The 23,990-nt window shown below is 43.0% G+C and overlaps 1 protein-coding gene across 1 annotated transcript in view; it reads left to right on the top strand.

Moving 5' to 3' along the window:
- Positions 1 to 23,990, top strand: part of LOC147706718 (solute carrier family 22 member 7-like) — a 272,267-nt gene that overhangs the window by 41,036 nt on the left and 207,241 nt on the right. Inside the window, exon 3 of the mRNA XM_086925855.1 lies at positions 18,899 to 19,053. Coding sequence (XP_086781981.1) covers positions 18,899 to 19,053 — 155 coding nt within the window. The remainder of the gene's footprint in view (positions 1 to 18,898; positions 19,054 to 23,990) is intronic.

Raw genomic sequence — 23,990 nt, 5'->3', positions numbered from 1 at the left:
TTCCAAACTCTTCAGGTGTATGCTTTGAACTATCATGTGGCCTCAAAGGCGTCTCCTCGTACTGCGCAACAAGCTGTGAGGTAGCATGCGCAAAACTGTAGACATGTCATTGATGTACAAAGTAAACTGGTTAGGTTACATGGTTCAGTCTAACTTTCCAAGGACTAGAGTACCAGTATAGATGAGATGAGCTTGGGTACCATACCATACCAAATAAATGCTGATATGTGTAGTGTGTTACTTACTCTGCTGTACTAGGCAATGTGGACTACTAGTGATTACGTTGTACTTAACTGTTTTGCAGAACTCCGTTCTTGGTGAACAAGTACAATGGGGCTGTGCATCCATCTAAAAAGGTGTACTTAATTACTTATTTTTATTTTTGCAGAACCGGTACCATCCACCAGTGCCGACGGGGGCAGCGGCGCTGCAACGCCGTCAGCAGAGGCGATCCCGGAGGGGAATGGAGGACCACCAGAGGCACCTACAGCAGCACCGGCAGCAGCGGGGGATGAGACAACAACGGTGGGCGATGGTAAGTTACATTCAATAGTGATCCGCATTACTTGGTGGGTGGGGAAAACTTCCTCACTGTACTCTGATATTTATAGTGAACTTGAAGTTCTACTGGACAATATATGACGCCACTGTTCTCATTACCAAGCTTAGCAAAAGCATTACCACCGGCCAGAATTGATAAAATTAGTTATACATGCCTCTTCTATGTGACTACAACTCAGCTGTGAAAGGTTGGTGGCAGACTAAAAAAGTCTTATCCACAACATTACATGACCGCGATGGATTAACATGAGATTGATTTTAAGTATGGTGAAAGGTGCAAGGAAAAAGCTCTAATCATATAATATAGAAGGATACTTTGGAATCAGCAATGCAGGTGTTTGAGAGCAGTTGGATGCGTGGGTTGTTGTGGAAGCATAGAAAGTGGAAAACACAGCTGCCTGCGTGGGTGGGAGACACATCCAATATTGGTGGTTAGTGGATAGTGGATACTAGTGTTGGCAGCGGTGTTTTGGTTAAACACAAAGGCAAGGGAAGGAGGGGACGACTGGATGCATTCCGGGTCGTTGCTGGCGAAACACAAACCACCTAACGTTTGTTGGCGATATAAAGAATGATAGTCTCTAGAGTAGACATTTATTAGTACTAGCTGGCCACTGTTAATTTAATGTTAGTTTGAGACTGTCACTTTTCCCGGAAGCACAGAGTATATGATATAAAAAAACGAGATATGAAAAAGACAGGTGTTCGTATGTGACCGTTGAAGTACACCCATACTATGTTACTAGGGCAGGCATAATGCCGTGCCAAAAAGGCAGACAAATGAAGTATATAAGGCGTAGAATGTTCAAGATAGATAAAACAACATTTTAGGTACTCAACTTGCTTGCTATTGCTACTGTACTGTGCCGCCCACTATGTGTTGGATCCATTTTGCGTTCTTTATTTGCTGGGATTTTTGATTACAACAATTCTGTCTCTTTCTTTATAGTTACTCCTTCTAAACCAACGAGGAAGGAGCTGGCAGTCCGGGCCCGTCAGCGGAAACTGCAGGCCATCGTTGAGGCCTACCGCCGGCTGGTGGCTCAGGCCAAGGAGGAGGAGGAGGAGGCGGCGGCAGCAGCTGCTGCCTCTTCCAATGCCCCGGCCCCCAAGCCTGCAGGAGTACGTCGGCGTGCTCAGGCAGCCGCCCGCCGCCAGATTTTCCCCGCATCGTCCACCCCCCCACAACAACATGGCTGCCAATGTAGGTGCCGCCAGTTCCAGCGAAAAATTCTCCTCCGGGTAGCCAGGCTGGAGGCTCAAAGCAGTCAGACTAAAAAACAGATAGAGGAGCGTGTAAAGATCCTGGTGGATCAACACTTAAAAGCCCGCCGGCTATGAGATGGACCCTGTTTGCCCCTTTTTCAATCCTTTTGTTGGTGGGTGGGAATTGGGTGTTGGGTTTTTACTTTTTTTTTACATGACATTGAGCGTGGGAATTTGGTTGGGGTTAGGGGAGGCGGGTAGGGGGACAGCTTGGTGTAGGATTTATATATATTTTATTTTTGTATCATCTTTAGTTATATATTACATTATGTTAAAATAAACGAGACACAAAGTTATGTTAAAAAGAAAACATTTGAAGTTCATTTGCGTTTCTTGTGGGGTTGGAGGGGGGAGTGTTTCACCAAATAATGTACGTTGTGCAACCTCGCAAGGTTTAATTTGGCCATGCAGGTCGGCGGACAGTGCTTTTTAATAATTAAATATATTGCCCACATCTTTCTTTAACATGCAAACAGATAGATGCAGTAAACCCTCACCGAGTTATATTTGTAGTATTAGAAGAACGACCAGTCTGTCTTGCGTTATACCTCACTGCAAACTTATCTTACCTGTGATTGCTGATGAGATGATGATGATTTATCATGAAGTGTGGCACTGCAAGGGCTGCATTTGATTTCCAAGACAATGGCGAAGAATCTGTGGTTCAGAATCAGAACTTCTGTGATAGTAGTAGACAGACCCTGCCAGTAGCGACAAAAAGAAAGAGACAGTCATTTGCGTGACAGACAATGTGGGGGTAGTATAAGTAAGTACAGTACATTGCATGGGTGACCCAATATTGCAACTGCTAAACTGAAACAAAACAATGGTTTTGGGGACTGGAAACAAAGTACAAGAGAAGATAAGAAGTTCAACTTTACTTGTAGTACTCACGGCAACGTCAAACTTTTCTAAATCATAATGCTTTACACTTTAAACCCAAAAAATTACGCCAATTCATTAGATGCATTCGTTGTTTGATGTTAATGGTAAATTATTTGGCGTTATACACAGAGCTTGAGTTGGGAAGCCGCAGAAGATCCTGGCCATGCCTTGTTGACATTTCACTATTGTTCCTTTGACCACATCTGCCCCAGCAAGCGCGTGATCAAATTGTTGGTGTATATTTAATGTAAGAAACATCACACCTCAATGTAACCACGCAGCCCGGGGGAAGAGGGTTAGGAATTGTTTAATGGATGGGTACGGGGGTTTTGGGAAAGGTTTGAGAAAGAAAAACAGTACGCATGGAGATTGGAGACAACAAAAGCAAAACAATGAAGACGATGATTTATGATGTTGATCAGCTAGCTAATGATTGTAAGCAATGGACGTAAGAAAAGGACACGCTGAATATGATTCTTGGTTTCCCGCAATCCAATTGCTTGATGATGAGGATCTGTGGTAAGGATGAGAGTTGATGCTCATACTATAAAGCAGTGGGTGAACCGTGAAAGATGTCCAGCCTGAAAAAGAAAAGGCAAATACAAAAGAATGTGAATGACCTAAACAAATTGTAATACAGTGAAGATAAAAAAACAATACAAGAGGAGTAGTCGTATGAGAGGACTTTCAGACTGAGGCGGCTTGGATACAATTTGTATAAGTCTACTAGTTGCATATCATTTTTAATGTAGAAGTACAAAAAAAGACAGGAGCAAGCACACAACAACAGGCCCACGACGACACAGGTTTGGCCGTTATACAAACTGCATTTCCCTAAAAATTTCAGACCCACAGAAAGGTGAATGAAATTGAAAAAGCAACCTAGCATTTACAAAATTAATCAACAAAATCAATGCGTCATTCTCAGTCATCAATCATACCACTATTGTACTCTACCACAGCACTGTGCACAAACATGTAGTAGCCTGGGTCTACTGTGCTGTGACTCTTATTTGTATTTATTTATTACCTTGTATTCCACTCCAAGAAACATCGTGCATCAATCAGCTCAGATCCAACCGCCGGACAGCAAAGATAAATTAAGTCCTGGCTGCATCTGTAGTAGTAGGAACACAAGTGCGTAAATAATTTCTATTATTAGTAAATAACATGGAAGAATTGGCTATCACGTGAGTCTGAACTGAAGTTACTAGTATACTTCAACTCCATGCACATTAGCTCAGAGTCAGCCAAAAAATACATCCAATGCAATGCATGGCATCATTCATTTTTATACCTGTTTTGCTCTTCTTCTCTTTCACTGTCAGAAGATTGATCACAGATGCTGCCGAGCCTTTGTAATGCGAGTCATCATCACAACAAGTTGACTTCAGTTGTGGATGCCTGCTCAAGTTTCTTTTGACACAGAAGAGTCGTCTCTGAATGCCTGCAGACAGAGGTGGTAGCCTTAACAGTAAGACTCAGCAAGGCAGTTATTATGAGTTGCAGATTTCAAATGAAATAGAGGATGGCTGTAGTCATGTACGGTTCACTTATTATGGAGGGACTGTTAGAGGCTACATTATTGTTATTGTACTATACTCCATCTACAACATCAAATGTATGGCTGCCAAGATGGAATTGTATTGACTTGAGTGGGAGTCAAGAAGATGCAGCAAGACTCTGAGGAGTGCAGTCAACATGGAACATAAATGCACAGGCGTGCAACTCCAGGAGGTAACTAAAAAAGATACAGCGAAAATAAAATGCACAGGTGTGCAACTCCAGTAGGTACATTAAAAGAATGAGTGGTGGGGATGGATTTGGTTGAGCTTTTTATTTTAAGATTAGCAGTTATGCACCAGAAAGTCATTTTTAATAAGAAAATAAATAACACAAATAAAAGAAGGGAAAAAGTCACAATTTAACAGCCTATTGGTCAGGGAAGAGGTGCTCGTCCTCAAACTCTGCGGGTCCGGACAGCAGTAGGTCATGTAACCCAGCAGTGATAAATTCTTCGGGCTCGCTTTCTTCATCCTGCTCTGATTCACGTACAGTATAGTCTGGTGGTATGAAGTGTTGATTCATTTTTATCATTGTCAGCCTCTCAACGCTTTTGGGGGAGAGACTGGTCCTTTTCGATGTCACAATGGCACCAGCAGCACTGAAAACCCGCTCAGAGGCGACACTGGCTACAGGACAAGCCAAATACTTTATCGCCAGCCTGCTCAGCACTGGCCACTGTCTCCTTCTTTCATACCAATAGACCAATGGGCTTTGCTCCATGAACACCTCTGTTGTGTCATCCAGATAGGCCTGAACCATCCGCTCAGTGTTCATTGGTGCTCGGCTTTGCTGCTCCTCTTTCCCCTTTGCAACAGCAACGGACTTACCCATTCCCTTCTGTAGAAAAAAAGCAGTTATGCTTTTGGTTGTGTCTGCTGAATCAGATCGTGTAGGTGCTGCTTTTGGTACTGTTGGTGCCTGCTGGGAAGCGGACGCACCGCTCTCATGCTGTGATGAACTTGCCAGAGTTGCCTCAGGAGGATGGCCTGGAGTACTTTGACTGTCCTGGGCTGGCACTGTCAGGCCTTTAAGTAACAGCCGTTCAGTTTCGAAATCATTAGCTTCCACAGCTATGGAACTTTTGTAATTGGCAACATCCCCATCTGAAAAAGGAATGACTGCGCTACTGCTGACAAACAATTTGTACCGTGGATCCAAGATTGTTGCAGTTATGTAATTTGGATCTGACACAATCATTTTAAGCCTTGCATTTACAGATAAGCGGTTGCGTAAGGCCTTGGCCAAGGTACATGCATCAACTTTTTCTTCGTCACCTTCGTATGTTTCACAGACCTCCTTCAGCTGTTGCTCGAGCATGTAAAACAATGGGATGGCTTGGCCCATAGTACAGTCCTCCCTGCTAACTGCACGTGTGAACACCTCAAAAGGTTGTAGCATCTCTGTCAAGCATTTAATGATGTCCCACTGCCACATCTCAACGGTCAGGCTTTTAAGATTAACAGTAGGATCCACTAATCTTCTTGACATTACATAAGCATTCAGTGGTATGTACTGCTCAAAGAGACGCTCAAGCATGAAATAAGTCGAGTTCCAACGTGTTGGGACCTCCTGGATCAGTGCTTTGACTGGCAAATTATGCTCCCGCTGAATTACGCGTAGCAGCTTCCGCGCTTTGAAAGAATGGTTAAAATGCGTGCATATTCTTCTGCAGATGGTCAGTATGGTGCTGACTGTGAGTTCATTTTTCAGAAAGTCTTGCACGACTAAGTTAATGCAGTGTGCCAAACAGGGTACCCTGAAATACTGTCCATCTTTCATTGCCCTCACTACATTACTGCCATTGTCGGTGGCAACAAAACCAATCTTAAGGCCTCTTGGTTTCAGCCATTCAAAGACCTTGCTGTTAAAGTCAGACAAAATGTTGTCAGCAGTATGATTTTTCTCCATACCAAACATGGCTACAGTTGCATGTTTGCGAGTGTCATTGAAAATCCCAGCAACATCAAGAAGGCCTGATGTTAACTTGTCTTTCACACCTGCAAAAGAGATCCAGTGTGCGGTGATGCACATGTAATCTGCTGTGGCTTCGCGACTGCTCCACATGTCGGTTGTCAGGTGGATACAATGGACAACACTCTGTTGTAAGGCTTTCCCAATCAATCCCAGCACGTCGTGGTGTAGTGCTGGAATAGCAACTCTTGCAAAATAGTAGCGACTGGGAACGTCCCATTTTGGGGCGAGTGTTGCCACTAATTGCCGAAATCCCACTGCCTCAACAAATGAAAATGGGAGAAGGTCCAGTGCCAACATTTTTGCAAGTTTCGCATTGTACAAACGTGCTGTTGGGTGGTTCCGCTCGTACTTTCCCTCCTGCCTAAACATGCCAGTAATGGTAAGCTGCTTGGTAATTCTGTCTGTTCTGCTAGATGGACCACCTTTCAACGCAGACTTTTCACTCCTTGCCCTTGGTGTCTCCGGCTGACTCTGGTGCCACTGAGAAGTTGCTGATGCTGAGGATTTGGACTGCACCACTCCAGTGCTGGCGACAGGGCTCATTGGTGTACCACTCCCAGATAGAAGGTCATCGTCTCCCTCTTCTTCCATGAGTGGACCTTGTAGTACTGTATCCTCCCCACCAACACCAGTGCTTACATCTTTTTGTAAGCTTGCAAGGTGGTTCTCCCATACAATTGTGTGTGTTTTTTTCATATGAGTCGTTGGGCCTCCAGTACCATAGTTTGTACCAATCTTACCACGACTAACATTGGTGTGACAAATGGAGCATATAGCAATGTTCTCCTGATGTGGGTGAACCGTAAAAAAATCCCAGACTGGGGAGCTAAACTTTTGTCTCCTGCCATAGGAAGAGGAGGACCCACTTCCAATCCCGGATGAACTGGAGCTTTTTGTTGCATTTCCCTATGTGACAGTTCAGTACTAGTACTGCCACTACCTCCTTCTGTTGAGGTGGCGCTTGCGCTGGATGTCGCACGCTGCCGGGCCTTCGCTGATGCAAAAATGGGAGCTGGTGTTACTTTGGGCGCTGAGTGTGTAGGAGTTACACGTGCTACCTGCTCATCACTAATCGCAGCCCTTCTGGATAGGGTGAAAATGCTGGTCTCTACATCCTCTGCACCAGGAATAACGCTTGTGATGATGACATTGTCAGTGTCAGACCCGTCTTTATCTCCATCAGTATCCTGTTCACCTACATCGAACACCGGAAGTTCAAGCCTTGACGGATCCTTCCTTTTTCCCAGCCTGGTCTTTTGATGCCTCTCCTTTGAATGCTCAGTTCTTCGTTGTGGATGCCATTCCTTATCAAGGTCATCTGAAGGGATGCTATGCGAAGAACTCGATGCACTGCCACTAACCCTCCTTTCCTTTCGTAAATTTAAAGACAGTAGATCACCTCCAGAAGTGGCTTCCTCTTCTTCTTGCTCGGAATGAGGCTCTACTTCCTGAACTGCCCCGACATCGGGAGGAACAACTTCCACTATTGCGTGCGGAGACGGTGGTTGTTGTTCTTGAGGAAGTACTATAGCGTGCTGTGGTTCTTCAACAACTACTACTGTGGGATTTGGTTGTTGTTGTTGAACAACTATTGCGGGCGGTGGTTGTGGTTTTTCAACAACTATTGCGGGAAGTGGTTGTGGTTGTTGAACATCTACTGCTGGCGGCGGTTGTTCAGCACTTTCAGCTTGCGTGGATTGTGTGCTACTTTGAGACAGCGATAAGTTAAGTTCAGGCTCAGTATCACTGCTTTGTAACACTAGGTCGGCTACCTCTTCGACCCTCATGTGCTTGGCCCTGGGTTGGTGGCTTGCCCCCGCTAATGCGGATGTGCTGGCTCCAGCTTGCACCACGGACACCGCTGCTGCAGGCGTACGTTTTGGGGGCCCAAAAAAGGTTTGGGGGTCCATACCAGCCTTAAGTGACACTTCCTTTTTCTGTACCTTCTTCTCAGCAACTTTCTTGGTGGTGGAGGACCTGGTAACTGCTCTCTTAGGACCCATCTTCTTCTGATGTCAGCAGCACACAGCAGCACTCAGTAGCACAAATTGCAGAGATGTGTGGTCAGATGAGTCACACACCACACGTGGCGTACAATTGAAGGACGTCCGTCTGGCAGTTGAACGGGCGATGGATGAAAACAGCCAGCACCTCCTCAGTCTTTTTCTGTGCACCTACAAGCAAAGAAGACAGAAAACGTCAGTCAAACAAGCAGTAAGCCAACAACACATGAACAATTGAAAGACACACAGGGCAATGTATAAAACACAAAAAAGAAGACTAATAGTACGAGCACCACAGCTCCCAGCCAGAAATAACCAATAATAAAGTCAAGCAGGCCTATCATATACCAATATGGACAGAAAAAGGAGGTTGCCTGCTACACATGAGTCATGACAGGTTAATGCAAGGAAAATCAAAATACCCCATGGCTAAGAGTTTGTAAAACTTCACTGCAAAAACACATACAAGTCATAAAATTATTACACACACAAAAAAGTTACCTACCCCCCTGCCCAGACAACCAACTTGGAAATGCAATGGCATACACACATGCCGTAATGATGGTAATTAAATAGACCAAATAGAAACAGCTACATAAAGCAGCCCCGCTAACTAGTAACTAACTACCACCTCTGGGACTCTGTCCTACTATCAGATCAGACCAAAAGCAGGGAGGCCAATGATAAATGCACAAAGGAAGTACCTACAAAATGGCCGCCACCACATGGCCTGTCCAGGAAGACAAAACTACAACCAAATAAGTAAATAACACAAAAATGAGGACTTTTTGGTAGCACAGGGGACACATTAAACATTTTCGAGGAACTTTTATGCAACTCGGGACATATTGTTCGCGAGAATGCAAAATCGGCGTGTTCGGCAACACGAATCGAGTAAAAAGTCGTTATCGCGTTCCCGAGCCAGTACATTGAGCGCGCGAACAAGACAAAAAAAGTAAGGTCGCGTTCTCACACGGCGCGACGTTACCAAAACTACCCGAGCTGTATTCCTAGGGTTACCTAATGGCAGGGAGTGCCATAATAGCTACACACAAGCAACCAAAAAACTAAAAGTACCACCATTACAAAAAAATGTGAAGCAATCCAAAGCCATACACGGTGTAATTAAAGTTACACCACAAAAATAGTTGATTAACTTGAATGCACCTATGGCTTTGAGTGGTAGTACCTACAAAAGCCTTGGATGGCTATGGCAAAAGAAGAGGACCAGGGAAGGACACAGAAAATGGCCGCCTCCATAGGGCCAGGAGGACAGGGACACCCAAAAACAACATGGAAAGGGGATGCACCCAAAATGGCCTCCACCACATGGCAAAATCAGTCACAAAGGAAGCATACACAAAATGGCCGCCACCACATGGCCTGCCCACCAACAACAACATAGCAGAATCATCACAAAGGAAGTAAGTACACACAAAATGGCCCTCACCACTACATGAAAAGAAAGAGAGGACAGACAATAAATGCCTATGCCAAAGGGACAATGCTTTGCTTCACAAAATGAACACACCAGACACCACCCCCCAAATTGGTCACCCCAACCATAAACAAGAAATCATTACATAGAGGACAGAAAGGAACTGGGAGTGGCCCATGCTCCAGGAAGACAAAACTACAACCAAATAAGTAAATAACACAAAAATGAGGACTTTTTGGTAGCACAGGGGACACATTAAACATTTTCGAGGAACTTTAATGCAACTCGGGACATATTGTTCGCGAGAATGCAAAATCGGCGTGTTCGGCAACGCGAATCGAGTAAAAAGTCGTTATCGCGTTCCCGAGCCAGTACATTGAGCGCGCGAACAAGACAAAAAAGGTAAGGTCGCGTTCTCACACGGCGCGACGTTACCAAAACTACCCGAGCTGTATTCCTAGGGTTACCTAATGGCAGGGAGTGCCATAATAGCTACACACAAGCAACCAAAAAACTAAAAGTACCACCATTACAAAAAAATGTGAAGCAATCCAAAGCCATACACGGTGTAATTAAAGTTACACCACAAAAATAGTTGATTAACTTGAATGCACCTATGGCTTTGAGTGGTAGTACCTACAAAAGCCTTGGATGGCTATGGCAAAAGAAGAGGACCAGGGAAGGACACAGAAAATGGCCGCCTCCATAGGGCCAGGAGGACAGGGACACCCAAAAACAACATGGAAAGGGGATGCACCCAAAATGGCCTCCACCACATGGCAAAATCAGTCACAAAGGAAGCATACACAAAATGGCCGCCACCACATGGCCTGCCCACCAACAACAACATAGCAGAATCATCACAAAGGAAGTAAGTACACACAAAATGGCCCTCACCACTACATGAAAAGAAAGAGAGGACAGACAATAAATGCCTTTGCCAAAGGGACAATGCTTTGCTTCACAAAATGAACACACCAGACACCACCCCCCAAATTGGTCACCCCAACCATAAACAAGAAATCATTACATAGAGGACAGAAAGGAACTGGGAGTGGCCCATGCTCCAGGAAGACAAAACTACAACCAAATAAGTAAATAACACAAAAATGAGGACTTTTTGGTAGCACAGGGGACACATTAAACATTTTCGAGGAACTTTTATGCAACTCGGGACATATTGTTCGCGAGAATGCAAAATCGGCGTGTTCGGCAACGCGAATCGAGTAAAAAGTCGTTATCGCGTTCCCGAGCCAGTACATTGAGCGCGCGAACAAGACAAAAAAGGTAAGGTCGCGTTCTCACACGGCGCGACGTTACCAAAACTACCCGAGCTGTATTCCTAGGGTTACCTAATGGCAGAAATTGACAGACACCCGAAACCTGACATACCCCACACATAAACATAAGATTTTCTAAATCAATCCAGTCCATCCATGATTTCCTAATTAGAGGTACACCAGAAAAACAGTTGATTACCTTTCATGACCCTATGACTAGTACCTCTGGCCTACTGGAAGAGTAGGCCACAAGTTTGGAGGCCTATGGCAAGACCAAACTGGCTGGGAAACATAAAATGGCCGCCAACAACACATGGCCAGGCCAACCACAGAAAGTTATTACAATGAACTCAAACATGCCTACACACTAACTACATGGAGTACTAGGGTCAGCTATTGGCTTAAAAAAATAAAAAAACTTTTTCATTACACAAACAGAAATTCCACAGCAGACATTGCTATTGCATAATGATGACCATAATCCAATGCCAGCCATGATGTTTGTTTACAAACTTGAATAAAAATTTAAACACAGAATTATGATTTTACCCATGGGTACCTCTCTATGTAGCCTGGATGAAATTTAAAAAGAAATACAAGTTGGGACCTCATAAAAGTAGGCACCCATCAATAATTTAAATCAAGGAATGAATAATGTAGTTAAAACATTTTAAATCAAACAAACACAAGTCTACAACATCATACTCACTCATACATTACTGAACTTACTTGAAAAAGAGAATTCAAAATCCAAAAGTCCTCAGTAAGATTCAAAAAAAGCAGTAATGCAGCCAACACACACAGAAAGTGATCCTGCCAGCTCAAAATCCAAATGAAAGTGACCACCTCATGGACAAAGCACTGGGAGGAGCCTGGTGGACAGGAACAGGAAGTTGTAAACTCCAGAGCCCTTCCTCCTTAATATTCAAAAATACAGTAGAAACAGAAAGAGGACTCCTTCCCCCCAAAAAATACATCCAAAGGTACAACTTTGAGGGGTTTCTCACTTCTTTGCTAACCAAAATGGTAATTTATTATTATGGTTTAACTTTTAACATGCTCGCGAGTTATTCTGTGCAAGATTGCAGGTTCTGCGTGTTCGGCAACTCGATCTTACCAACAAACATACTCGCGCGTCCTTATGGCTTTATCGCGCTTCCAATGACGTTATCGCGTTCGCACAGCTGCACGGAAGGGTTTACAAACATGGTGGCCGACGCGACCGGGAAAAAGCGAACGCAGAACCAAGGTAAGCCATTGCCGCGCACGCGATAATGTTATTTAGCGCGCGACAATGTTATTTAGCGCGCGACAACTACGCTCCACACCGGATAGCGGAGTTATCGGCAGCTACGCGAACTCCGCGGAACGCGGAGTTGCCAAAACTCCGCAAACTCCGCAAACGGAGCGTAGTTCTTCGCCCAGGTAAAGGAACATTTTGCCCCCAAATTGCATTGTTAATGGAACGCAAGTCAATGCATAAACGCACTTCACAATTCTTTTTTTTGGCTGAAACCATGGGAGAAAGCCAAAGCGTGGCATTTACTTTCTCTATGATGCCATTGTTTTGCATTTTATTTAACATTGCAGATAGTTCATTCCTAACACTGTGAGGTACTTTGCGCAGCCTATGCTTGACAGGTTGTACAACTTCTTTACCCTTAATGGTATAGGAAAACATTTTAATCAAACAAATTTAGTCAGAAAATACATCTCTACATTTCTCTTTCCAGGATGTGTGGTCAGATGCAGAACTAGTGAGAGAAACAGGATGTTTGTGACCAGGTTTGATAATCCGCCCAAACTCAGATTGATGCCACCAACCAAGTACATTACTGCCCTTGTATGCTACATAAATCTTACCATGAATGGTTTTAGTTTCGAAAGTGTATTGCCACAAAAATACCCAGCTAAATCAATTTTGCTGCCTTCAAATGCTTTGGTGACTACATCTGGAGGTAATAACACCGTATGTGCCCAGTTTTGTTTGTACTAGAATCAATAAGAAGTGGAATGTTAACATTGTCAATAAAAATCTGAACCAAAGGATCTGAAATTGTTTAATCCAAATATACATTATTAATATCAATACAATCAACAGCTAACATTAATTCCTCAAGCTTGTTTTCTACTAATATTTGCTCAGTATCAACATCAGAGTCTTGAACATATCTAATATGGTGACGTCTGCCTTCTTTATAAACATTGCCAAAATGACCAATCTTTTTGCATTTCCGGCACTCTTGTGCTGCAGCTGGATGATTTTTAAAACTTGATACATGAGAATTCGAACCACATTTAAAAAATTGTATGTTGCCATGACCATAAGAAGCACCTCTGAAACCTCTGAAATTAGTAAAAAAACTCTGGATTTGTTTGCAAAGTTATCAGATGTATGTGGAATCTTTGTGGAAATACCACCAAGGGTGTTTGTGGGTGAAGGTTGAATTTGTAGAAGTTTCTAGTCATTCTCAGAAGTTTCAATGCTTTTCGCTATATCAACAGCTTAGTCCAATGAGGGATTCCTACAAGACAATAGTCTTTGTTGAATTTTTTCAGAGTAACATCTGGAGACTAGTTTATCCCTAATTAACTGAGAGGTGAAATGATCAATGTCACAATAGCCAGCTAAAACTTTTAATACTGTAATATAGGTGGCAATAGATTCATTGGGACCTTGAATGCGAGACAGTGAACTACTAAATTGACTTTTCCCTTAAAATAGATGGATAATTTTTTTACAGCAAGCTGAAATTCAACAAGATCACCCAAATCTTGTCCTAAATAAACAGGTAAATGGTCAAAAACCTTTTGCCCTTAAACCCCTAAATAGTAATATAAAAGACTATGTTTTCTTTCTTGTTTGAATATTAAACCATCAATAGCACTGAGATATGCCTCGAAAGATCTGAACCAAAGGCGCCATTTCAAAGGAGGTTCTCCAGGAGCCTGTACAAATAGTGCAGGAGGAGTAACAGATTGCATAATGTAAAAAAAAATAAAGCACGGTAAACAAATGTGAAAACTAAACTTAAACTCCTACACAAGAGGAACAAATTTTAATTGCAGACCCAAGTGAAACAGAATACAATTAATGAAAGTAAGCATTAACACATGAACACCAAGAGCTTGTTAATCGCTGTTGCTGAATAGATGAAAAGTATTGTAGAAGAAGATATGCATCAACACATGAAACAGTGTGTTAATCGCTGAAGAAAAACTTCGTGAAATATATTCATGAAAATGCATGTAGATCTATAGAAGTACACAGGTGGCGCTGTAGCAGAACGAGGAAGCTTGAATATGAACACCGAAGTTTTTGCTGTGGAGAAATTCTTTTAATGAACGAGTGGAGCGATGCTAAGTTTGTTCCATGAAACAGATCCAGACGAGGTGGAAAGGAATTTTTATTGAAGACAGAATGTCACGTAAGGTTGATCGAAAAACTTGAAATGAATGCTTCTGTGTGAATTGTAGAAAGACATGTGCCGGAATGCGCGCCGAGTGTCGGGAGGAGAAACAGCTAGTGAAAATCTGTGGTTTGACACACTGAAGTACACGCTGAAGGTGAAACCGGACGATAACACCAGATAACTCAAGCTCAAGCGACAACGCGTCTCATATTGAAAACAAACACGGGCCTCTGCGCGAACTCCAGAGATAGTTGACAGTCAGCTCAAGCGCAAGCATCAGCGTGTGTTATTTCCAAAGTAAAATACGGGCATCTGCACAAGCTTTGATGTGAATTTGACTTCATTAAAAGATCGGTAGTCAATGTAAGGAAGCATTCAACAAGATATTAAAGTACCGTGAATTTTGATGGTATAATCCCATAGATAATGGAGATAAACAAATTGAACTCAATTAACGGATGTGCAACTATGGAATAGCAGATGTCTCCAATGTTTCAAAGACTGAAAATAGTACCGGAGAGTATGAGGAACGAACAAGGTAAACAAAATGTCTTTAAGCTGTAGATTTTTTTTTAATGGAAGTAGGAATCGTAGGGAAAATAATCCTTGAGCCCACAAAAGTAATGAATAAGTACAAAGAGATTAAAGTACCTTCTAGAAATTACGAACACAGGATTTGCATTATAAAAAAACTTGTAGTCCCAAACTTGTCGCCAACTTTGTAGTGGACTCACTTGTAGAAGTAGAGAGGTAACACAGGAAACCAGCAATCTTCAGTTCTTCAGAAGGTTTATTGTAATAACAGGAGAAACAGGTACATATGAGTTTAGGGCTCAGGATGGTCGCTCCAACTGTCTACTTGAGTATTCCAATCCATTGCCCAAATATTCTGTTAAAAGTAATACATGGAAGAACCATACAGTTCTGAAAACTAGACATCCGGTAGAGTCCAGAGGGGTATGCTTCATGTAGATTGCACACCATGTTCTTTCTCACAATGCCCTGCAAACCACAAACTTCTGGAATCTTTGGGGAGCCACACATTCTCTTCCACAGAGCATTGTCCCAAGTCTCTTTATAAAATGGTTCCCACTTGTGTGTTTGGGCCAAGAGGCATGACACAAAAGACCAGTTAGGACCACATTGATAGATAAGATATAGGGGTAGCTGCGGTATTTGTAGTTGTGGTGTAGAGTGAAGTAGCATGTAGTGTACTAGAGTCTAGCTTATATAGACATAGCGTAAAAGTGAAATTTGGTAGGATATAGATTATGGGGAGGAAAGGGTAATTTTTGGTAGTAGCTCTAAATTGCTTAAACATTGTTGAAGTTCTAAGTCACAAAATATTTAGGTCCTGATTACAAGGACTTAGGGATATGTCATACAAGTGCATTTTTGGCAGTGCAACCCCTGCCTACTCGGTAGTCCAACTGCCCAATTACAATCTATGTGGTGACAAGGCCACTAGACCACTACCACCACTGATACTTCTGCTCCTGCAACAGGAGAAGCAGAGGCAACCAAAGAAGGGGTTCCCATCAAGTTTCCCGCTGAGGTAACCTTTTCCTGGTGAGGACACGCCGAGGGTGATTGCGCCCTTGTGTACAATCACTGTTGAACATGTAAAGCCCTCAAATGCATTTGGGTAGGTTTCTCTATGTCAAATTGCAAATTATTTTTTTAAAGAACTAATTATGCCCAACTTGCTGCATTCATGTGCTGAGATATGTCCATTTAGTTAACAAACACCACAGCGAAATGTACTGCTGTCATGCCACCACCACTGTGAAACCACCAGCGTCACAGGAAACTCCAAATATAGCGGGTGACCGACTGCTCGGCAGGGTACTCGGTCGCTCTGCTGCAGCGGTGTGCCAGTCTCACTGGTGAACTTGTCATTTGGCCCAATGTTATATATTGTACTGCAGTATGCTACAGTAACTTTGTGGTATACCACGGTACATGCATATCTCATGGCAGTATATAATTCGCTAATGGCAGAGATTAAAAAAGTAAACGGCAGCCATGTAGTTTTGACCACACTTTGGATGAGTTCTGGGTTACGGCTTCACCTATAATTAATTAATACATTTTGTTGTTTTTCCCTACCTATTTTCACTTCACTAAAGTGATAATAGGTAGGGAAATGTATTTTTAATAATTTGTTTTTTTTACATTTTTTGTAACTAGTTCAATACTTTGTAAATAGTTACGGTGGCCCTGTGTTAACTTTTTAAAATTAAATAGGCAAAACATTGAAAATAGACAGTAGTACTTTTGTTTTTTATTTGTTGTACAGTGAATTTTTACATTTTTTTCTAATTTGTATTTTTTATTAATTGTTTTAAGTAGGGTGGTACCTCCTAGGTGATACTCTGTGACTTTTCAAATAGATAAAAGCATATACTCAATGTTCCCTAAAGTGGTGATATGTGGGGGAAATATAAAACAGGCTACTTCCCTTTATCCTAGGCCCACATCCAGAACATCACCAAAGTGTAGAAAAAACAACATGGTGGCCGTTTGCAAAGTCATCCACTAGCCAATCATACACTGCCTTTTCATCGGCAAGTACCACAAAATTACTATGGTTTCCTGTAAACTGATATAGCACTAGGTTTTAGTGCCATGTAAGTTTAAAATACTTACCCTACTTACCTCTACTACCAGAAAAACTAAATCTAGATACCATAAACTAAATAACTGCCAAATTTCATTGAAATCCATCTGCCCTTTTCCCAATTCGAGTACAAAGTTTATGAAAGATATTAGTAGTCACTTTCTGCGATAGTCACTTTCTGAAAGAAACCCTTCAATTTCTTCATGCGAAAGAGCTGGGAGTAGGCTGTCTTTATTTGTTTGGCAGATTGATGTCAGTTGGTAAAATAGGAGAAGAACTAGATCAGGTGATTACAGGTAAATCTCAGGTGAGACTTTATGGTACATATGCGGGTGGGATGGTTAACAGTATTGAAGGCAGCTGAGAAGTCAAGCAACTTCAGGAGGCACATACCATCTTCATCTGTGGTCACGAGGGCTGTGTCTGCAATGTGTGAGTTAGTGGACCCTTTGCTACAGCATGATCTGAAGCCAGTTGAGTAGGCTTGCAGGATGTGGTTAGCATTAATGTGACCTTGGAGTTGAACATGGACTACTTTTTCTGTAATCTTGCCGGTGAATGGTAGGTGAGTGATATGTGGGTAGTTGGTGTAGTCATTAGGGGCTACTGTAGTTTTCTTTAGAAATGGGAGGATTTGTCCAGTCTTGAAATCTTCTGAGAAGATACCTTGACTGAAGGAGACATTGATAATGGCAAACAGGGCTGAGAGAGCTTCCCCTTAGAGAGCTTTAATGAAGGGCAAGGATAATATTCATATTCACAGGTAGCAGGTGTGTAGGATTATGGAGAGATAGGATTTTGAAGGATCAATATTGTGGGAATTTACCGAAATAGGTGGGCGTAGAAAATGAAAGCGGTTCAGCGGTTTCACTAAAAATGAATAAATGTCACGATTTCTAAAGTGCACGCTTACTAAGAAGTGTCCCGGCGCTATTGTAGAAAGTAAGAGAATGCAAAGTAACAAAATTAGAGTATAAAGCCAGGTTTTTTGTTGCTTTCTGAAAGACCATTCATTATCCATTTCGCGTAACTCAGCAGGCATGCTGTTCTAGCTTACCGACCACGGAGGGAGATAGATCTTCCTCTGGGTTTTGCTTGTTTACCCCTTGGATCTTTGGCAAAATGGCCAAAGGAAGAAAGAAAGGTTTTTAGGGCAGAGTAGAATGAATCCTGGTGGACAGATATGTCGGTCCAGACTGGAGCCCTGTTTATAGGAGTCAGGATCTTAAACTCAATGCTTTTTTTAATAGGAAGCCAGTGTAGGTTCCTCAGATGAGACAAGATCCCGGCTCGCATGAGTAACTAAAGAGCCAAATGGGCTGCTGCGCTCTGAAGCAGGTTGATGGCATTGATGTACACTTCTCTTTAGTGAGGAATTGTGGGTCCAGCAAGGTGCTGATACAGTGGTTGATTGTGTTGAAAACTGTTCCAATTCTGTTGTTGGTTTCCTTCATAGTACTTTGCTTTCGCTGATGTGATGAACTACATGTTGCACAGAGGAACGTCAGTAACATAGGTTCTTTTTCCAATTTTATTTTCTGACTGATGATAAATTGTTTATTGCCATCAATGTCTTTAGAGTACCAGGGTGCTGTAGGCTATGCCTCGCACCTGCGTGTTTTTTTTGCGGGGGGGGGATGGATTTTCGCATAGTTTTCCATTAACGATTGTGCTGAACACCTCAAATTCTCTCAAGCACAAAATTAATTAATTTTTATATTTTGACTTCACACTAACACTGTACAATATGAATCACTTGTGATCAGTTGGATTGCTTGCTAGTTCCTCAGTCATAGTTTTCAGAGTCTGTGAATTAGGAAGAGCGTATCCATCAATGCCAGTGGAGAGGAAGCCGTTTAAGGCAGCCATGCTTTTCATGTGTTTCCCCACAGGTATGGCCGGCGAACCATGGTCTTTGTGTGCTGTGTGTTCGCAGTGATTTTCGAGATGGCTGCTGCAGCATCTGTCAATTTTCCCATGTTTGCAGTCTTTCAATCACTTGCTGGGGTGGTACTGTCTGGATTTCCTATGATCACAACATCTTTGGGTGAGTTAAGTTGCTTCGTTTGAGCAGAGTGTTTTTTACCATTGTCATATAAAGGCCGCAACACCCAAGAAAAGTGTGTCAAAGTTGTTGATCGCACTCTTTTGCAAGCCATGCTTTGCTTAGTGCAGGAGTTAATTTATAAAGAGATATTTAAGAAATAATAGGTACTTTCTCCAGCTTTTCTACCTGTTCTTTTACCTCTTCTCATTCCCTATATCATCTCATTTACCTACTTACTTCCCTCAGCTTTTCACACTCCCTTCTCAGTTCTCTTTGTCTCCTCTCACTTTGCACCTCTCTCTTTACATCTGATCAGCCTGTATTTATTTCTTTCCTTCCTCTCCTTGTCCTGCCTGTACTTGGTGTAAATGATAGTACATTGTGCCCATACCTCCTTCCAACCCATTCTGTGGCTTCCTGACAATGATTACAACTCCCATTGACCATCCTGTGTCTGGCTCCACTCTGCTCCCTCTGGAAAGGTTGCACTGATGGCTCACTCTCATGACCCCTGCTCTAACAGCAGGGAAATGAAAACCTGGCTTTTTACTCAACAATAATTTGTGATTGCATTGTGTTCTGTTCAGTTTCTATAGCGCCAGGACGCCTCGGCAGCAGTGCGCTCTACAAATATTTTCATTCATTCATTCATTCATTCATTCATTCGTTCATTCATTCATTCACTATAAACTTTGATTGCCCTTCTGTTCAGAACCCTTAACCCCTTCACTGCTGGCCCGTTTCCGCCGCTGTGCGGTAAACAAAAGAACAGGGGCGGGCCATGACGAACCCCAGCCGTCATCAGCACACGAGCACCCTAGTGCATGACGGCTGGGGTTCGTCATAAGCATACAAGGGGTTAAACAGGCGGGATAATTGAGATAAATTTGACCTGACAGTGTAGGTGGCTGTATTGAGTCTTGAGACAATATGGATTCCAACTGAGGGTCATATGACGTCACCACAAACCAAGTGGGTCAAATCTAAGGAGGTAACCAAGAGAAGGATCTCAAAGGGTATAAATTAGAAACCCTTGCAATGGGGGTGCTTAGTGGAAAGTCAACTATGAAGAAACTGAACGGGAAGCAACCAACCAATGCGAGGGTCAGAAAATCGGTGTGAAAAGGTAAAAAAGCAAAATGGTCACACCTCATAACATGCTGCCAGGAGAAAACTGCATTTCAGGGATGGTCTCAAATACAGCGTGCCACTAGCGGTGTGCTGTGTAAAGTGCTCAAAAGCTTATCATATGAAGTTTATAATATGCTTAATACTCAATAACCGTGAAATTAAAGAGAAATGAGATAATTACGGGCAGCCATTTTAAAATGTGTAAAATGCATGAGGAAAACTTTTAAGGGTTAAATCTAAGAACACTATTTGTATGAGAAATGAGAAAAATGGCTTGGTTTATATCTTGGGAGATGGGTTACTCCATCTCTATCGTGACGTATATCCAATCCTGTGGAGTAAGAAGGGGGGTGCGGGCGGACCAGCGAAGCGGACGCGGCTCAGAGGAGAGCGGTGCGGCTCGAGGCATGAGGGCGGCCCAGGCACAAGCTGCTGAGGTGCAGGGTGCGGGCGGCCCAGGCGGAGCAGAGCACGGCTTCACAAGGAGCAATGCGGCTCATGGCGTGGGCGGCTAGGCACGAGCTGCAGGGGAGTGAGCGAGGCCACTTCAGGCGAGGCCCCAGCGGCCCAAGGAGATCAGACAGTAATTTGTCAGGGAAGTCACAATAGAGTCCACTGGTCCTGGGACTCTGGTCAGGGCGCGAGCTCAGTATCAAGCCCTTGGAGATAGTTAAACACCAAATAATCATGTAGCACACAACCAGTAATCACTGGCAAGAGGTAAGTACCACCTACGCAACCCTAACCACCTTAGGAGAATGTCACACAGGGAACCAGGACCTCACTAGCAACACCTGTACTAGGAAGAACAACCACCTAAGTATCACTATACATTTAGGGGTATAAACATGAGAACATTACACATGATGCATCACAACATTCAGAGGTGTAGGAGAAGAAGAGTGTAAGGAAAGCAACTTTGTACATGATGCATAAACACACTTTCAGAGGTACCAGAACACAGTATCATATTATTTAAAATGAGTTTAATAACTTCGTCTGACAATTAATTAACCTCAACAAGTCAACATAATACGTATTGAAACTTTTTAGTGAGTCAACAAATGCATGAAACGCAGCTGAACTCGACACTGTGAAGTTGAGAGCGTATGGATAAGGAAGGGGAGGGGGTGTTTCTTTCCGCCGAAGAATGTCTTTGCAGTTTGTACTCGAGTGAGACGTAATCAACCAGTGACTCATCATCACTCAAATCACAAACAGTTCTATTTGCTGCCGTGCCGGTCAGTCACCACATGACATTCTGTTGAGTTAGTTGTGCATTATTACTGAAGCTTATAAGTGCTTGCTGAATTTATTTTTGTTACATTTTGTAGTTTATTGATTCATTGTGATCATCCTCTTCTCTATGATATTGAATTTGGTAAGTAATGTAAATGTTATGATGCATGCTATTTGTTTGTATGTGTACGTTAAGCTGGGGGTGACAAGACATTTTCCACACCGGGTACCACCTGACCCCATCCACCAAAATATAAATTCCATTATATCCTATGGGTTTATATTTTAGCGGATGGGCTATCCGTCACCTTTGTGATAGACTAACCCGGCCCCCAAGATCTAAAACAGCCCCTAAGTATAAACGGCACGTCCACACAAAAACAAAATTCCCTGTGCTTGAGTCAACAAAACATGATTCAAAATATTAGGCTTAAGATAAAATGCATAATCCAGACCGTAATGAAACACATTAAAGAAACCAACATAATGCAATCAGATCATCGAACACCTTTGGGTGTAATCGTTTTATCTAGCAGTTTTATGTTAAGTTATGTTGTGTTATGTTATGGAAAACAATATATTCATTTATGAGAATTAAGTCACATCTCTGTGAACTAGATTCCCCATTGTGAACTCCACATCAACCTCGACTCACAAATACATAGTCAGGCAAGTTCTGGGACCCAGGTCTGGGGTTACTGATTTAAAGGTGAAAGGTGAGATGGTACGTAGCTAGCCGATAACCGTGTGAACAGGAAACTGTAGAACAATCCCACAATTAGGCACAGCTACAATACAAGGGTCAAGGGAGAATTGCCCCACTAAAGGACACATGGCCATGGTACGTGTGCTCCAAAAACTCCATAACCTCATCGCTGCTGCAGTTATTTTTGCGCTACGCGGCTTTTTTGCAAAAGCCGCGTTAGATGACGAGCTCAGCTCGTCATCCGCACACGCCCCCATGGCTGATGACGAGCTGAGCTCGTCATCAGCATCAAAGGGGTTAAAGTCAGATGCAACATGAGTTAGGTACATATAGACAATCAGAACACAGCACACGCAGTGATCACTTGCTCCCCACGCCGGACATCTGAACACGCTACCCACTGCCCACCTAGTGTTCACGCAAGGTTGAGGCCCACCTTAGTAAACATTTGGCAATTCATGTATGACTTTAAGGCAGCAACCAACGTCCTTCACCATATATGGTTCACTGGAGAACTTTACAACCTAATAAAAGTTGTATTTAAGAAGGATGCCAACTGAATGTAAATTGAGACAGACCTCAGACCTTGTGAATGTAACCATACTCCCGGCTGCTACATTTAATTAAAGAAACTGTTCCTGTTTCGCCTCTTATCTCTTGTTTTTAAGGTATGCTGTGCTCAAGTAACATTATGTTATCTTATCCTATCTTATCTTATCGCTAGACCTGTCAGCCTTAGGGTGTCTTCCCCAAACTTTTTTCCTGTTTGCCTCCTTTTTTGCTGCAATCTCTTTATGTTGACCTTAGGACTCTTTGCACTTTGACCCCGCTAACCAGTGCTAAAGTGATTGTGCTCACTCCCCTAAACATGGTTAAATCAGTTTACATCTGATTGACATAATACATTTACTTATAGGTCCCTTGTAGAATGATATATCATATACCCAGGGCATGTAAATTAAATGCTACTAGTGGGTGTGCAGCACTTATTGTGCCACCCACTCAAGTAGCCCCTTAATACCTGACCCAGACCTGTCATTGTAGACTATATGGCCTGGATACCCGTCACCCCCTCCCAACACAATCCCCAAGAATGGGAAGACGGATACAGTTCTTGAGCTTTTGGAAGGCGGGAGGGAGTTACCCTCCCGGCCGTATTTATTAAAATATGAAACAAAATTAAAAACATTAAATAACAGTTTCATATCATGTACAATTTCATTTATACATTACGATGTTTATTGGCTAACCTTAACATATCTCTAATACAAAGGTTCTCCTAGCCGATTCTAAAACATCCTGTAAATGCATTTCTAAAAATTCAAATTGTACATCCTAACATTACGGGCCAACGGCAAGGTCGTAACCGGTGTCAGATCCCTAATACCAGACTCCCCCCCTTACTTGTGAGAAGCGGGCACACAGAGGACTGTACCTCTGTGCCAACTTCCAATTTCCCTTGTCTTAACGGGGGCCCATACTTACTCGACGCCATCTTGGTGGTCGTCCGAGGACTCGTGTGAGGTGTCTAGAAGGTAGCGTAGACCCCCCTCCCACCCCACACTGCTTACCACATCCGCCGTCGCGGATGTCCTGGCCCCGGGAAATTCCAAGGAGGGGACCCGTAGCCCCTCCTCCCCAGGGAGGGGTCTTGACCGCTGTAATGGCCGGATTTTCTGTGTAGATGGGATCAGCCCCCAGGGGCCCCTATGACCCAGCCAAAACGTACTCACCTTCCCTCCTCAGATCGTATTCACAATGAGTAGATAAATATGCAGTTTGCACCCAAGGATGGGGAATGACAATATATGTATGTACAGATTTTCTACAATATCTTATTCACATCAGTTGGTCTCGCGGC

The sequence above is a fragment of the Lissotriton vulgaris genome, chromosome 6, assembly GCF_964263255.1.
Source record: "Lissotriton vulgaris chromosome 6, aLisVul1.2, whole genome shotgun sequence".
In the NCBI taxonomy this organism is placed as follows: domain Eukaryota; kingdom Metazoa; phylum Chordata; class Amphibia; order Caudata; family Salamandridae; genus Lissotriton; species Lissotriton vulgaris.
This window is presented reverse-complemented; position numbering and strand designations above follow the sequence as displayed.